We start from the raw sequence: 17,888 nt of genomic DNA on the forward strand, positions 1-17,888 counted from the left end.
TGAAGCTGAGATATTTTATTTCAGTTTTATTTCCACTGTACTCTGACTGCAGAAAGAGCACCACGCCTTGCTGACTTGATTGTGCAAGGACTGTATCAAGTGTATCAGTGTTCTCTCTTGAGATGTCAACAACCCACACATCACTGGCTGTAAAAAGAAAGGCAAACGCACAGTCTCCCAAAATACAAAGGAACACAAGAATCATGCCCTGGAATCAGGTGCTGGAGGTGGGTCTCAAGTTTTCTGATCTCTCAGGCTGTAGGAGAGACAAAGGGAACCATGACTAAGGTCATGGGCTTTGTGCAAGAGGGAAGGAAGGCTAATAAATGAACAGGGTGCTCCTGATGGCTAATCTGCAAGCACAGAAACATCAGGTGAGATTCCCCACACTAGCATGCACAGATGGAGTGTGATTTGACAGTATAAAATGTCTCTGAGAAAATGAAAACTCCCCCAAACCACTACTTTCAAGTGGGCGGTGTCCAAGCAAACCAAATAAAAAAACAACTAGTGACACAAGGCTTGTTCATACTCATCCACTTTTGCTGTGAGATATTGAGAAAAATGAAATAATATATTTAAATAGTCAACCTTAATACTTATATACTGCAAACACTCAATAGAATGTCAGTAAAGAATTTTAAAAAGCTAATTTTGGAGGGAGGAGAAAGGAGGACTCACACTGCATTTTCCATTAAAAAATGGCTTAAAAAGTAGAACAGACAAGCTTCTGTTGTGGTTTTTTTCCTTCATACTTCAAGTCAAATCCATTATCACTGGGCAGAGCTTGTGAAAGGGGTATGGTCTTTAAAATCATATAAACTCAAGCCATCATAAAATGTCTGTTGAATTGATTGGAAGATGAAACAAAAAACTAATGGAAGTAACATGACCTCATTTCAATAATAATAATGTTAGAGGAGTTTTGTTGTTGTTGTTTTAAAAATCTTATTCCTGGGAAGAAGTATATTTTGTACAAAGCAACTGATCTTAGTTTTCCAATTTTTTTACTTGTTTGTTTAGAGAGTAATTTCTCTGCTGTATTTTTTTTGTAACTGATTGATTGTACTCCACAAATAGAGAGAAAAAAAAAATCCAAGAAGGATTTTACCAGCTGCAAATTAAATCAACTATCAACTATTTTCAAAATATCAGTAATGTAACAGCTGATTTTGAAGAATCTGGAAATATTTCCAGCTATCTGAATTGGTTCTTAATGCATTGAGACACAAAAGTTTACAAGTAAGGCCATGCAGATACTTAGGCTCGTGATTCAGTTTAAGTAACGACAATATTGTGAAGCTAAAATGCTCTAAGAATACAAGTGAGACAAACTTTGTGAGGAGAAATCAGACTTTTTTATCAGACCAACTAATACACTTGGAAAAGCAGAGAGGGGCCTGAAGAAGGGGTTATGGCTTTAAGCACATATACTATCCTAGTAAAGTCAAACAAAGCTCCCACTAACCTTAAGTTAACTAGGGTAACCACTCTTCAGTGTTTGCAGATTTAGGGTTTCATTTTAAATTGTCAGGCTTTGTAACTGTTGATCACATTTTCTTTTCTTTTTTTAAACTGAATACATTTTATTATGCATGTTTAGCTCTGACAATGAGTTTTCTGATTCGTTTGAAGGTTAAGTGAAACGAGCATTACTGAAGTTTTTGTGTCCTTTGCTAAGTCTGCTTTTTAAAGTGATACTGTTTTTCAAAGGATTTACACTCTAAAATCTCTTTCAAACAAAAACTATGCTGACAAAATAGGAGATAAATTGAAAAAATCCTCATTCTCATTTGTTCCAAATAGATTTAACTTCCATTTTTGTCAAATATAATGTGTGTGATATAAGGAAGTAAAACTGCAGTTTTGTAAATCAGAGCCTAATAAGGGTAAAAGGTGGTTTTGTTTGTTTGGTGTGGTGTTGGTTTTTTAATTACCTGGAGGCATATTCTTAATTAGGCAAATCACAATTTGTACAACCGCTAGTTAGAATAGTGAAAATGGTCAAGGGCAACTACTGTATGGGTGCCATTGAAACAAACCAGAAAAACAGAATTAAAAAAAAGGGGAGGGAAAGAAAAGAAAAAAAAAAAAAAGGCTCTTCACCACAGGTAGACGCATTCCATGCACTTGGCCTTTGATTTCATTAATATTGTGGTAATTGAACACGCCTCAATTCAAAGAAAGAAGGAAAAAAAAAAAAAAAAAGAGAGAGAGGAAGCAAGGTTTGCTTGGCAAAGCATCCAGTGTTTTTCTTGGGTTCTTACTCATATCAAAATACTGAAAAGTTTGCAAGTTACCATGTAAATTTTTTAAAACTTTTTCCTCCTTTGAGTATGCTAAAGCAGTAAGTATCCCCTTCAGATGCCACTAGCACAGTCTATATTGCTGCTATTCTAGTTTAAAAAGCAAGTTCTTTCTAAAATCCTGTATAAGTATATGCATGCAGCACTGCTGATTTCAATGGAGTAGACCATGTATAAGACTAGAATTTGGCCCACAGGGTTTAACATTTAAAAAAAAGTATTACTAACAAACATGACTAAGTATATTTAAAGAGCAGCTTCATGATTCTGCACAAGTGTTTTCTGAAATGGTCTAAAAGAAGGTCTAAAACTTACCACACAAGTCAGGTCTCTTGATACATCCACTAGTTGCTGTGCTACTTGCAAGTCCATTAAAGGCTGCTAAGCCATCAGAGCTGTAAGCTCTTAGGACTGACAACATGTTCATCTGCTTCTCCAGGACCTGTGGACCCTGAACTTGTTCAGGTTTCATCACTCCTTGTGCAGTTTCATGGGAGGACAGAAGATTCTGACCGTGCCACTGCTTTTCTGACGCTTGCGGCAGTGGTGATACGAGCCCTTGTGTTGGTTGTGAGGTGACTGCACTTTGTATATTGTCGCCTCCTTCACTGCTTTCTTTATTTAGGGCAGACAACTGCTTATTCATAATATCTGGTTCTGTGTCAATGTCCTCATCTTCAATGTTTTCTTCCTTGGAAGATTCCATATCCTCAGATGAAGCTATGTCAGAAAGGTCATCAGTAGCACTTTTATTTACAGAGTCAGAAAGCAGAATATTTGGGTCATCTTCGGATTGTGTTTTTATTTCGGATTCATTACTGGTGCAAGAATTTTGTGTTCCCGTGCCAATAACACCAGGATAAACACCAAACTGCTTATAGAAGTCTGTTGTAAAATTACAAAAAGTGGATTCCATGTGGCTGGGCCAGGCAGTGCTCTTTTGCTCTCCCAGGGTCTCTTTGTTTTGTCCTTGGGTCATTTTCTCAGAAGCTGAGTCCAGCTGGCTCAGCATGTTTGAAACTACTGCCTCCTTGCTGGACTGCACAGAAGAGGGGAGCAAGCTCACTTTATTAACCGAGGCTGAAGCTTCTCTAGATTGGTCTTTGTTGTTCCCTATGATGTTGTCTTTACGTTTAGCTTTGCCCAAGTGATTGGCCTGGAGGTGCAGAGCCATCAGTTCCATAGATGAAGTTGTAAAGGAACAAAATAAGCAGCCGTGCCAAGCAATATTGTCTTGCACAGTAACAGATGAACCTGGGAGGGAGGCTGCATCTGGCCTTACGGATAAGTCAAGAGGTTCGTATTGTGACTTTTCTGTTTTTCGCTGTGAGGACTTGCTATTTATCTTTTCCTCACCACCATCTGAGCCCAGAGCTTTTGCTGAAAGTGGATCTGAGAGAGCTTTATCCTTCATTTCTTTTTCTTTCTTCAAAGAACTTAGGACAAAGCTGTCCATGAAAGCTTGCAAAGACCCTTGAAAGTTCACACCGTTCCCAACCATATTCTGGTAAGCACGGCCAAGTTCAGAGAAGTGTGTTCCTTTGGAAGATATGTCTGAACCCTTCATATTTTCTGAAGATACTTCAGATGACATGCCAGCTGCTTGTCCTTGCTGATCTCCAGAAGACAGCATTCCTGACGTCCAGTGCTGCGAGACCATGCCACTTCGGAAATCGATACCGGGAAGCCCCTTGAAGGCTCCTCTCAATATATCTGGTCTAATAAACACAGAACTTTTACTTGATGTCTCATCTTTGTGTTCTTGATTTGCAGTCTGCCCAGAGAGTGGTCCTGCTCCATTCTGTCGCTCCCGATGGTGCCGTTCCAAGTGGTATTTGAGGGACGCAGACTGAGTACCAGCATAATCACAATGCGGACACTTGTAAGGCTTCTCACCTATAGGTAGGGGTAAAGAGAAAAATATAAAGAAAGAGAGTTAACTGTACTTTGGTGTATGGATGAGTGAAGAAAAAAAAAATCAACATTAGCTGCTGGAAAACAAGAAGATCTTAGAGCTAATAATTAATTTTTAAAAAAGAAATGCCTTTAATTGAAGACTAATTCATAAACTGAATATTTCTAAAATGGGTTTCCAGAATGTGGGGCTATTCAGGAATGACATGGTATCTACACACAATTAGCCATCTTTTTCTTAATCTAACATGTAGAAAACTGTTGTAGAATTAAAAGCTATGATTATGAAAATGAAGCATAACAATTTCAACCACAGTAATCATTAAAAGTACAAGTTTTAAAAAAAGAGAGACAAAGAATGTAACAAATGGATGGTTGCAATATTTTGTGTATACAATTGCTCTAAAATTTGTTTAAATTATACACATGGAAACCATTTTTAAACCTAAAAATTTTATGGCACTGTTACGCAAGACTGAAATGAATGATTTAAGTCTTGCTCTGCAGTAAATCATGGATATAATTAGCAAATGGCATACTGCACAAGTAATTTATCATTATTTGGAGGGCACCATTCCAGAAGGATTCAAAGATCTGCAGACCTACTGCATTGTTTCTAAATAAAGAACTATAAATACAGATTCTATAAAATATTAATATCATTACACTACATTATGATTGCAGCATGTAAGAACATATAGTTAAAATAAAAAGTAGTCAATAAAATAAAAAAGAAATCGAGTAATAAAAAAGTACAAAATATATTTATTTTCTGTATTTGAAATTAGCATTATCTACTGGTTTTTGCAGTCCTTTAAATTTGTACTAATGGCATTTCTAATGCTCAAGTAGCAAAACGTATAATTTACCTACCATAAGCGCTTTTCTAGGATTAGCTTGAATAGAGTTTTAAAACATATAAGATTATTTTCATGAATTAAAATATATTTGAATCCCACACTAAACTTTTATTGTTCTTCCTACACTTTAAAAGAGGTAGAAGATACTACACATATAATAAATACTCACACACAATCATAAAGACATATCCAAAAAGAATGTACATCTGAGCAAACGTACAGCTAAATTTTTGCAGAGCACTTGTTAGCAATGCAGAGTTCCTTTTAAAGGAAGAAGTACGGAAACCCTCACTAAAAGTGACAGGAATCTGAAAGACCTGCGAGCCTTCAATATTGGCAATTATTTCTATGAGGGAGCTCAACAGGAAGAAGAAACTGTTTTCTCTACGTAGCTTTTTTCCCTAAGTGATCCAAAAGACAAAGGCAAGCCTTCTCCAAATGGTATAATGGAAATACTTGTTTTGAAAACTTCTTCCACAGTAAAAATGCTATATAATATTATGTAGTTCGCCAAACCAGCTGGAAAGTTACCTGTTTTCAAATAACCCCAAAATCTGCTTAAAACAAAATTGAAAGGCTTAAAAACTTCTATTATTTAAGCTACAGGCTCAACTGAAACGTTGGTAAATACTTGGGAAGCTGCTCCTCTCACTGATCGCAGGAATTTACTAATGAGATGCAACACCAGAACACTCGAATGACCATACAGCACTGCACGAGCAGGCTTACTGACCATGAACAGTAGCTGGATACGTGCTGCAATTCAGACGGGGCTGAAGTAAATTACAAGCGGTGGAAATTCTAAATCCATAATGTAATCCTAAAGCTAAACGGTGAGACATGAGAGCTTTACATCAACCACATTAATCGACCTTTTTAGAGGAAAAAAGTGCAGCACCTCAAACAAGAGGTGTTCAGCAGAGGAAGAGGTAGTAATTAGCATGGTTCACGCTTTAGGCCTGGGTCCACACAGCTTAACAGAAGAAGTCAGATTTAAACATTTCAGTGCAATTTCTGAGTCTTCCACAATCACCTAATTAAGTTCTGGCACTCCACCAACGAGAAGTAGGGGCTCCGTTTCAGTGGGAGCTGTGCAAAAGCACAGTTCCTACTGACGTGCAAGAATCACTAAACTGAGATGGATCACGTCTGTCTGGGCTTCCCTGGTCTCCGATGAGAGTCTGAGCACGCATACACCCATCGCAGGCGTTTTAGGGGAGGGACAAGGGGACAGAAGACACTGGCTGTCTATTTGTTTGCATTTCTGCAGGGCTGTTGGGGAGTGTGCAAACTCTGACAGCTGTGCTGCCAGTCAGAACGTGGACAAATACTAATGCTGTTTTTACAGCATGTACGTACTGCAATATTTTTGAGCCGCTTCCTGTTATTCTGATGTTTGTCCCAGCAGTTACTGTCAACAGTCACTAGTGACCTCTGACACAACTTAGGTATTTCAAGTGTTGCCTAAGAAGTAATCAGACTGGTGAAAAACAAGTACCAGACTTCATAAGGTTAAATGCTCTCACTTTTGAGTTTTCACTCCTCTTAATTGAAAAGCTCTTCCTCAGCATCCCCTATGCCTTTACGGAAATCTTTAACACAATTATATTGAGCACTTGCTTTTATTCTAATGATAGTTCAGTGTGTGTTTGCATTGCACATCAAGTGACACCATTAAAAAGTGTGTTCCAGCATTGCAGGCACTAGGTCAACTGTTGGATAACTACTTCTGCAGGGAGGAGGAGAAGTTTGCAATATAGGCTGCACTGATGTTGCTAAAAACACGCAGGAGCTGTTCAAAGCAATAAGTATATGTAAAAATGGGTATAAGTGAGTTAAAATGTGCTAACTAGAGGAAATACAAGTAATATTTTGTACTTCTAAAGCACCTTCAGCCTAAAGCACTGGGCACAACAACATACTCTTATTCTGAATTGCTAAGCCTTGAAGTCATTACATTTGCCGCTCAAAGGCCCCTCCACTGAGTGAGCTTCCTTTCAGCAGAGGAGATCTGGACACAGTTCGCCACCAACACCATAAGCATTGGACTGAAAGAAGACACTGACTGAGACAGTGTGATGAAAAGTTCAAATCTCTCCTAGCCTTGGTACACTGCCTCTGTGGTGCTCCCACCTCTTGCATGGCTAGAAATGAGATCTAAAGCTGAAGGTCTGAAATTGGACTCAACATGTAGCAACACACTGTGCCACCTTTACAATACAGGACTGGCCAAATAACATTTTTCAAAGGGAACTATTCAAAACCTCTCACTTCTCTTTTAGATCCAAATACTGGCAGCAATTAGTTTCCTTCAAAGCAATCTTAACTGCTGCTATTTCGAGGGCAGGCATTGGGAAAAGGGAGTAGGATGGAGTAAATAATCTTTGAATCTTTTAAATTTAGTGTGTCAGTATTTCCTAAATTCAGTAATTGTGCAGATATTTAGATGCTATTTCATCCATTCAAATGAACAACCAGCTATGCCCCGTGTAAGTCCCTGGACAAATGACAAAACAGACTTACAAGCTTCTGTGGGAAAAAGCCCAACCTAACCTCAACCAAATTAACCAAAACCCAAGCCAGTTTCAATGGAAAACCCAAAGGACCCAAGGGACCCCTAATTTTCAGGACTCTGTCAGCAACTGCAATAGTATATGTCCAAAGAATACTACAGGGGACAAGAGACGTAGGCTATGATTCCTCTTAGAAGACAACCTGTTTGTATCTCATACTTTGAGGAAAGGTTTCAGAGAATTCATCCTAGTGTAATGACTACCCTGGTAATATTGCCAAGAGCAGTGTCTGGATGAGTTATTTAACACTTAATATCAGTTCACATAAATTAATGTTGCCATGTAGGAGTGAGGGAACATGACTTTTTCAAAATAATTTTCTGCATTTCATATCCAAGAGTAATTTTTCATTGTTCACAAAGGCAATGACCACCCTGATCTTGATAATTCTCTGGCCCTGTTTGCATCCCTGCAAACCTTTTCACAATGGAGTAGAAAGAGAGAATATTCCAGCATGTACAATTAAAAAAAAAAACACAACCTTATAGAGAATAACTTATCTGGGCAACATGATCACAGTTCTGATCTACCTAACACTCTGGTTTACAAGACACAAGACATCTCACAAGAACTATTTTATATCAGGATACAGTAAAACAATAAAAATTCAATGCTGCTTGTAAAATCTGCACAAAAGCTTGGTAGATAACTGGAAACAGACTTGTTGCCCAGTAGAAACAGGTCTATTTCTATAGTAGGTTGTATAAACAATGCAGATGTATAATCTATGCAAGCTATCACCAGTCCTGCTCAGAACACAATCTGATCGTACTAGTCATAGGAATTATCTGCTATGGGCTGTGCAAGGAGACCACAGCCAGATTATAAATAAGATTTACAGATTTTAAGGCCAGAGGGGACAATTATGATCATCTAGTCTGATCTGCTGTACAACACAGGCCAAAGACCCTCACATGATAATTCCTGCATCAAATCATAACTACAATCTAAAACAAAATTTCCTTGTTTTAGTTTAAACATATTCTCTTTCAACCACAGCAATGAAGAAGAATCCAACATGTCTCTAGGTAAACTGTTTGACTGGTTAAGTATTTTTACTACTCAAAATACGTGCCTCATTTCTAGGTTGAATTTGTCCAGAGTCTGCTTCCTACTACTGAACATTGCTACCTTTTTCCCTGCTAGATTAAACAGATTTTTTTAATAAAAAAAATCTGTTCCCTAAGGAAGGTACTTGCAGACAGCAAACTAGTCACCTCTTCACCTTCTCTCACTCTTGAGTGGAACACCCTTCCCAATGTTTCAATGTCCTTTTAAATTATGGGTACCCACTAAAGCTTTGATGAAATTTCAACTTGATATTAATCTTATGCAGTCCAAGACTGTGTTTACATCCATAGCTATAGCAATCAACTAACAGCTCATATTCTGTTGTTTCTCTACCATAATTCTATGAATTAACTATGCTACCAATTCTTAATTAGGTAACAAATTCGTCTGTAATTTTACCCAAAACTTATGTCAGGGTAGTCCATTTATAATTTCAAGGTCTTAATATTCTTTCTTTTTGGAAATACTAGAATAGCCAGAGCTTTTTTACTACTGCGAGCACTCTAGAACTTGCTCCATGTTCCAAGAGTTGGTTTTTTAAAATGAACTTTAATGATTTGGAGAGCTCTTCAGCCAGGGTTTTTAAGACTTTATCTATAAGTTACTCAGTCTCATTCATTCTAAAAATTACTAAAATGTAGTGGGCTACAGCATAACAGCCTCATTACTTAATGACAGAACTGTATCATTGGAAAATACTTATAAAAACCATCATGCTTCTTTCTGAGAACAGAACAGAAGAGTATTTAGTCTTCTGTATCATGGTTGATAATTTTTTATCCGTTCTTGTCCAGTATTAGCAAGATACCAATTGTTAAACCTGCCAGATCTACAGAACTTTACCCTGTTCTCCATCACCCTAATAGCCACATTTATATTTTTACTATTACTTTTAGTTTCCCTTATCAAATCTCTGTACTTCTTAAGTATCTATTTATATTTAGTGCTGTGGGCTACTTTGTTCATTTTTCATACTTAATATGAAGCTTCTCAAAAATCTGTACTGCACCCTACACTCCCCTTCCCCACTGAATGCCCCCCCCCCCCCCCCCCCCTTTTTAAATAAGATTTCTTATGGAGTTTGTTTGTGGAGTATGCCCCTCTGCTCCTTGTAGTGCTGCTCCTCAGTACGGTGAGGGCTGTGCATCAGTACAAGAACCCCAACACCTAATGCTTTGGCAGCCGGCAGTGGGGTTTTGACAGTCACTCAGGGACAATGTGAGTTGCAATTTGATCCTATACATTTCTAAACAAGCTATAGTTTTCTTTCATGCAAAGTAAATGAAATCAAACATCTTATAATTCCAGAGAATACTGCTTAATGAAAATATTGAAAACATTTTCCAGCATTTTTTATTTTACCATTGAAACAGTTATTGATAACCTATTTTATCCATTGTGCAGTAGATATTTTAGAAATGAATTGCTGTATGGTTTAATTAGTTCATTATTATGCCTATTCTTACATGGTAATTTCTTTTATCATTCTAATCATTCACTTCATACTTTTTAAACCAAATGGAATATCAAAGGTTCTGTAGGATTATTTTTGGATCCTGCACATGTTTCACCACACAATTAATCTGTTTGTCAGAAATACTAGTTAACTTCTTCTCTTTACTACTTTCCTTTACTAGTGATTTTTCTCTATTATATAAGATGAAACTACCCCTACCCTGTAAAAGGACAGACTTTTGATGCTTTTGACTCAGTTTATTAAAGATTTTTCAATTGTGCACTAGGCATCACAATAAAATATTTTAATTTTTATAAAGTTTTATAATTGAATATTTTCCTTTATTTATAGCTCATCTGCAATATTTATTTAGTCTTTTTACATGTCTTTACTTAGTTAAAATGCAGAGAGATAAATATGGTTGTTACTTTGCAGGGAAGATTCAGTACATTAATATAAACTGTACACTAATTCCCCCAAAGCATATATATATGTTGTAAACCTGAAGACTTTTTACACAGCTGCTTATTGCTAAACAGTGCCTTGTCCAGAAGGGGACAATCTGTGTCTCTAATTGCTGTCACTGAAGCTGAGATTCATTATGTGACTTTCCCATTAAAATGTGAGCATTAATTTGTATAATGAAATATCACCCACTGCAGTGTTCATTAGCCATGCCCTACTGTATACTGCACATTGTTAGCTACCTAGAAACTGTAGTTAATTTCACTAATGGATATTTCCCTACTTAGTGTTTGGTAGGAAATTTATACTGTAACATTACCTCTTAAACTTTTAAGGAAATTTAAATTCAATCAATTATTTTCAACAAAAGTTTGGGATGTCATTAAGACAGGAGAAAAGGCATGCTGTACAATGTTAAGGATGGGAAATCTGGAGAAATCTAGAGAAATGAAAAGTCCTTTTAGTTCATCTTAGAAATGTAAGAATAAAGGATGTTCAATACCAAAATTGTCTCCTCTTGGAGCACACATACCCATTTTCCTTAATTATTCATATTGCTCATCCCACTACATGCGCCTTCAGAGAATGGCAACAGGCAGTCTTTTTTTAGGAAGAAAATGTGAATTGAATTCATTTAAAACAGCACCATTTTTACTGTATTTCATCAGTTCATCTAAGCAACTTTTAAAATTGGCTAGTCACATTGCCAAGGGAAAATGCAGTAACGCTGTAAATATATAGAATACAACTAATACACGTAAAACGTGTGTCATACATATTGTAACATACTCTCAGTCAATGGACACAGCCCTGCCAAGTTTTTTCTTCCTAGCCCTCTCTTTCTTAGGTTTCTCCTGTCTAGCACAACCCAAACCTTCTTCAGGGCTCTACTTTGCTCATGCACATTATTCTTTTTTCATTACTCAAGGGATTTAACTGTGCCAGTCATATTGGGAATATACCTGAGCACCTAATGACCACACAAACCCAAACTGGTCTACATCTGCAGTAGCTTCTGAACACTAACGCAAGGTGCAAAGAGGTGCTAGAGCTAATCTGAAACCAGCCCCTACATAACGTGTCGCTTGTCAAAGGTAGAACGTAAGAAATTTTAATTTCTTACACTTAACTGTTTCTGTGCGGTCCAAAGGCCTAGTACATGTAAAGTAAAAACCACACCTATTTATTTGATTTCAGTGGGAATTGAGAGTGCTCAAGGACATAAAGATGCTGAGCTCCCTGAATAAAGGAACCTTGAATTGCTGCCCCCAGAGGGGAAAAATGGAAACCCTGGAAGCACCTGCATATGGCACATTATGGATCTGAGATACTTAGATGGTTTTCCTTTTCACAAAGTCTGAGCATCTCTAAGCCTTCTGTGTTATAACCTTCTCAGCTGTATTATATATTATTTTATAACCAGGAAGCTGAATCACAAAGTGGCCAGTCCACCCACATGTCTGTTACGCACTACTGGTGCATATACATGCTTTGCCCTTGTTTCTGCATCTCTTCACACAGTGAGTTTGTGTGAGTTGAAGTAGGCAGCTCTGAAGAAGCAGGACTATACAGCCCATCTCTAGTCACTGGTCAACATAAAGAAGTCATCTAGGAGGGCTACAAGAGTTCTGTCTGTCCTCTCTAAGCCCCAAGGCTCTGAAGCATTTTGCCCTGAGAGTTTTTCCTCTCTTCTCTTGGGGTCATACTAAGGAACTGTCTCGTCCTTCAACTGTTTTTAGAGCAAGAAAGACAAGAAACTGATTTCACATAATTACGCCCTTTTCTTCTTATCATATGGGAACAATCAGAAATTGTATCTTACTATCTTCCCCTTAAAGTTCTTCCTGGCTGAATATCATTGAATTAGATAAAAAGAAAAATCCTCTACAGGTGTGCGTTGGGACTCAACTGAGTGTGCTAAATAAAACCCTGACCTTTTTTTTTCCTTCAGAAGCCTATTATATGATAGCAAACTACACAGAAACTGAGACTTAGTGTGGGGAAGGTTGCAACCATGAAATATCCAACGGAAAAAAGAAGCAATCCAAGTCACTAGCTAATTCTTCTAAAACAGCACAGCTTCCTCCTTTTGTGGAGGATTAAATGGCTTCTCCAGCTTTTTTGGGCCGATTGCCACAGAAGCACCTCCTGGCTGGATCAGACTTTGGGTCTTGTCTTGGCATGCGTACCAAACCAACCTACTCGTGTGCCTCCAAACACACAGATGTTCGAAGGAACCTGACTTCTGCTGAACTGCTTGAGCTCACCTCTAACAAACAGGTGCTGTGAGAACAAGAACAGTAATTGAGTTAATGTAGTGGAGAAACACAGTAAAGTGTTTTTTATCAGTCAGTTATATGATCCAGGCATATAATAAAGACAGAGTGTGACATAAAAGGCAGGAAACTGTCCCTGATAAGTATGAGCTAACCAATATTTGTTTAATAACTGGTATCTATTACATCATTTCCATTTACTGCAAAGCAACTTAATTTTTATTTAATAACTCTAGTAATTTGCCAATTTACATTTTAATAATATTTATTAGGATTATTTCCAATATGTAAAACATTGCTCCATTTAAACATACTCTTGTCATTATTTACAAATGCTTTGTTCTCAACCTAATGGAAACTGATCTTTATTTTAAAACTATAATGATTTTTAAATATATTGCAAATATTGTTTCAACAGTCTGTATGATGTTTTCTTTTTTTTTTTTTGTCATTTTATACATGGTTTATTTTTTCTTGTTTTAATTTTGTTTAGTCAGTTTTAATATGCAAGTTTTATGGAATATTTCCATGGCAATTAATTTACTTTCCATTAGTTCTAAGCCACAAATACCAAATGCGTAATCACTGCCATCTTTAAAACAAGAACAAAATGACCACTATATAATAAAGCAAAAGGCAAAGATGGGCACCCTCAGGTTATTTTAAAGAACTTTTCTTTGCATCTCCCGTACTAAAAATGTCAAACTGTTTAAACCTCATAGTTACAAGATTATTTTCCAGTAAAATAACTACTATTTATTTACTTTTACTACATTAGAGAGCACACAAATAGGGTTTTCACTGTGTTTCTTCTTGTTTTTGTTTTGTTTTTTTTTTACAAAGCCCAACAGATGGAAAAGGATATTCCTGCCCTAAATGGTTTGCAATCCAATCAGACAAAACTACATTAGGGTGCCAAATTTTAAAATTCAGATCAAACCAGTGTGGTATACTCCTACTCCACAATCCAAAAGAAGAATAAAAATACAATGAACAAACTTTCCCATCTCAACAATGAAATTTTTTTCTTTAAATAATTTTCAGCCTTCATTTTCAATTTTTCAAAATCAGACCTCACATTTGCAAACCCAACATTAAGTATTACATCTGCGCAAACACATAGGAGAAATATGACCGATGATTTTGGGAAGGGAGGAAAATACCGCTTATTTGGTACTTCAGTGAAATAAAAATTAAAAGTGAAGTTTTTCAAGGAGGAGGTACAACTGGAAAGTATTTCTTCATGCAATTTATTTTACCTATCAATTAGAAAAGTAACAGTAAAATTCTGAAATTCATTTAAAATGGTTTAAAAAGAAAATGACTCCACAATTACAGTGGCCACTATGTCTGTTTCCAAAGAGAAGTATCCTAAATCTCCAGTTTTGCATACTCTCCCAAAGCCTACTATGATGCCTAAGACTCGGAAGAAAACAGTATCATATTGGCCATATACAGAATTTCTAGTGATGTCAACAGGACCTGAGGATATCAACATTGTATGTCAGATTTTCATAGAATCATAGAATAGTTTGGGTTGGAAGAGACCTTATTATGGATAGAGTAAGTCATCTTAAACATATACTGTCTCTCTACATGAACCTTACCATGCACACATGTACTTTTAAGCAAACAAGGTATTATAATTTAAATAGAGTGGTTATAGTTTACTAGTATTGAGAGCAGTCCACCCAATGAGTGACATACCAAAATAAAGTGAGAATCCAGACCAGTAGTAAGTCTCTGTAGGGTAGAAATGCTGTGATTGTTACTAAAATAAAACATGGTAAGTTTTACCATGGTGCAAAACATGATAAGTTTTACTACTTACAAGTACTAGGTCGGGTGAGTTCTAGTGAAAAAAAAAATGCAGATCCATGAAGCTGATGTATTCATATGAACAGTGAGAGGTTAAAAATGAGCATGCTAAATGGAACAAAAATAGTAACTCTGAGAAAAACATACAGAATCCCTAAGCAGATTCTAAGGAAGGCCTTTGAAGCAGTTAGTATAACTAAGTCTGAAACCAATAGGCTTATGCCTATTGAAGGACAAGGGTAATTGAAGGAAACAGTGATGAAGCAGGGAAGGAGACAGAAATAACCTCAACTGGGAAAAGATGATTCTATTAAAGTGGTCTTTATCCAACAACACATTCCTTGTGCTTTTATTTAAGACTGTCATATATCTTTCTCAAAAGACTTTCTCCAACTAATGAGTCCAAATCTACACTGGGAATTAAGGCTCCTAGCCACATATTATGTTAACCCACACACACACGGCATGTGTCAACAGTGCTCCGCTCACTTGTTCCTCTCACCTGTATGTATTCTCAAGTGGACCTTTAAGTGATGTGATGTTCTGAAAGTTTTTCCACAATATGGGCAGTCTTTCATGGCAGAACCAAGGCTCCTGTCTCTCAGTAAAGCTGGCTGCTGGACTCCTACAGATCTCCCAGCTTCTTCTCCAATGTCTGCAACACAGAAATGTTCTCACATCACTTCAGCACATGTCAGAAGTTGTTCTCACTAAAACTGCTAACACAACACAAAGTTAAACATGTCAATACTACACCTGTCTATTTCATTCTTTAAATCTGACAGAATGCTGACAATTCATGTATTTTCTTGTTATTGTCTTAAATTATTTCATCTTTCCTATCATCATTTTAAGCAGCATATGGTACCTTTATATTGAACTGAATTATACAAGAGAAGAAACAGCTGTGTCAGCAGCTGGTTTGATTTCTTCTTTTGCTTAGTTCCTATTAATTTTTCCCCAAAAAGTTTGAGATTGTTGTTTTGTTGAATCTATTTAATTTATAAGTATTGTGAAAATCTGTATGCTTTTAGAGGGAAAAAGTTTGCGTTGGTATATTAAAACCTCCCAAAACAACAGAATTGCAGTGACGGGGGGCGTCCAACAGCAGTGGCGACGTCTACACACAAAGCTAATCAACTTCCTTCTGCAACATTTCAGCATTGGAGTTACAACACATGACCTAGTGAGTGACCTAGTATCATGGGAAAGGCAATGAAAAAATTGGTCAGACGAGGGGGAATTCCTTCTCCCTCTCACCCGCAGCTCCTGAGATTTCTCCTTCAGTGTTCACAGCTACACTTATTCTTTGCATCGTAATACAACGGGTGAGACTCCAGGACATCTCTTCTCTCTCCTGATATAAAGAAACAGTCATTCTCAGCCATCTTGAATAAGCTGCTATTATCCAAGCAGGCTATGAACAAAATCTTACAAAAGACTGACGTAAAAATTGCAGAAATGTAGGGCATTTTAAAAAAGTCATTATTCAAACCACACAAGACTCATCTATCGTCTTGTACTTACAGGGTCATGTAATATCACATATATGTATCAATTCATGATTTCACCAAAAAGTATCATGGCAAGTGTTGAAATTCTGAACTGGATTTACGCTACTGGCACGCCACAGAGGTGCAATACAGACGGACACATCATCATACCCCCATGCAAAAGCTGAGCTATCTGGTTTATATTGAGGTGGGGAGCATATAGTTAAAATCTGCATGCAGAGTCTTGATTATTTCAACCATAAACTACTGACTAAAAATGTTCTGTCTTTACCCATTTGATATGTAACTAAAGCTGTCAGGAAACATAGTGCAGTTTATACAGCATTGCCTTTTAAATGGAAGTGATGGGACATAAGAAAGACTTAAACATTTGGCTCTAATAAGAACTATTCACACAGTAGCAGAGACCCAAATACCACATTTCTGGAAAAGGTAACGCTAACAGGCATTTCATTATTTATTATAAAATGGTCCCTTTAAACTACTTCGCTTAAAGCTGAAAGAACGGGAGGATAGAGTGATTAAAAAATATATACATATATAAAAATGCTTATCTTAGTTATGTATGTAATCAAGCTACTGCTAGTTTTCAAAAGGCAAAATCTGATAGTTTTCACATCACATTCTGGTTTAACATTTTCTGATTGTTCTTAGACTGCAGAGTTAAAGCACAATATTTAAGTTAGAAAGCTAGTAACTGTCATTTTGAATTATTCACAAGTACGTAAAGTAACATACTGCAGGAGTTTATTTTGTCTTTAGGAGTCCAGGAAAACATAGATAGGTGCTAGTCTATAATTCCAATCTCCCTAAAGAGTTTAGATTTTCCCCTTTTTTTCTTCTCAAAAGTCATATATAATCATGTCTTAAGCTGCTTCAGGAAAAAATGAATTCCTGAGTGCAAAAAGATTTTTCTGAAGTGCAAAATACAGAATGCATGATGATAAACTGCAGGATTTTATTTTGGTTTTCAATAAACACTATATAAGCATTATAGATAAATATATAGATAAAGCTAACAAGCCACTCAGGAGGAATTTACCGAATAAGTCTACTAGTTATGTTTTGCTATATGTCACTCTAAATGATGGCCTGTTATCCATTTGCCTTTTATCTTTCTATCTAGAATATGTGTGGCCCAATAAAAAAGAATAAATTTGTAAGATAAACAGCTCGCTTTGCAGATTTAAGAGTCTAATTTTCACTTTACACAAAATTGAATTTTTTCAAGGCAGTGAGACGATGGAGTTTACTCTAGCACTAATCCCTCTGAAAAAGCAAACTGAAAACAACAATGAAGCAAAGAAAGATGTGGGTGGTCTGAAGAGTTTTCTTTTAGATTTAAGTAGACATACAGTAGATAGCTCCAAAGGCTTTGCTCCAACAGGGGCCTTACCTTGAAGAATTTTTCTTCCCACAGTGAAAGCATTCCTAAGACTTTAAAGCTGGGCTGAGGGGTTTTCTTTTTAATTCCTCTGCCTACAAAGCCCACTGAAGCGCTAGAGGCCATCACTACCTGAATGAGCAGCTTTACATCTAAGTTCTTTTATTTCAAACAATGAAAAGATATGTTCAAGGCTGCCGACTCTCCCCATCAAATGCTACCCCAGCTTCTTACTAGGGCCCCATTTTGGC

The 17,888-nt window shown here is 36.8% G+C and overlaps 1 protein-coding gene across 2 annotated transcripts in view; it reads right to left on the reverse strand.

Moving 5' to 3' along the window:
- Window positions 1-17,888, reverse strand: part of ZNF536 (zinc finger protein 536) — a 250,025-nt gene that overhangs the window by 121,501 nt on the left and 110,636 nt on the right. For both annotated transcript variants that reach the window (XM_050904238.1, XM_050904239.1), the window contains exons 4-5: window positions 15,242-15,394; window positions 2,622-4,202 (exon numbers count right to left, since the gene is read on the reverse strand). In XM_050904238.1, coding sequence (XP_050760195.1) covers window positions 2,622-4,202; window positions 15,242-15,394 — 1,734 coding nt within the window. The remainder of the gene's footprint in view (window positions 1-2,621; window positions 4,203-15,241; window positions 15,395-17,888) is intronic.

This window comes from Gymnogyps californianus, chromosome 12 (genome assembly GCF_018139145.2).
Source record: "Gymnogyps californianus isolate 813 chromosome 12, ASM1813914v2, whole genome shotgun sequence".
Lineage (NCBI taxonomy): Eukaryota > Metazoa > Chordata > Aves > Accipitriformes > Cathartidae > Gymnogyps > Gymnogyps californianus.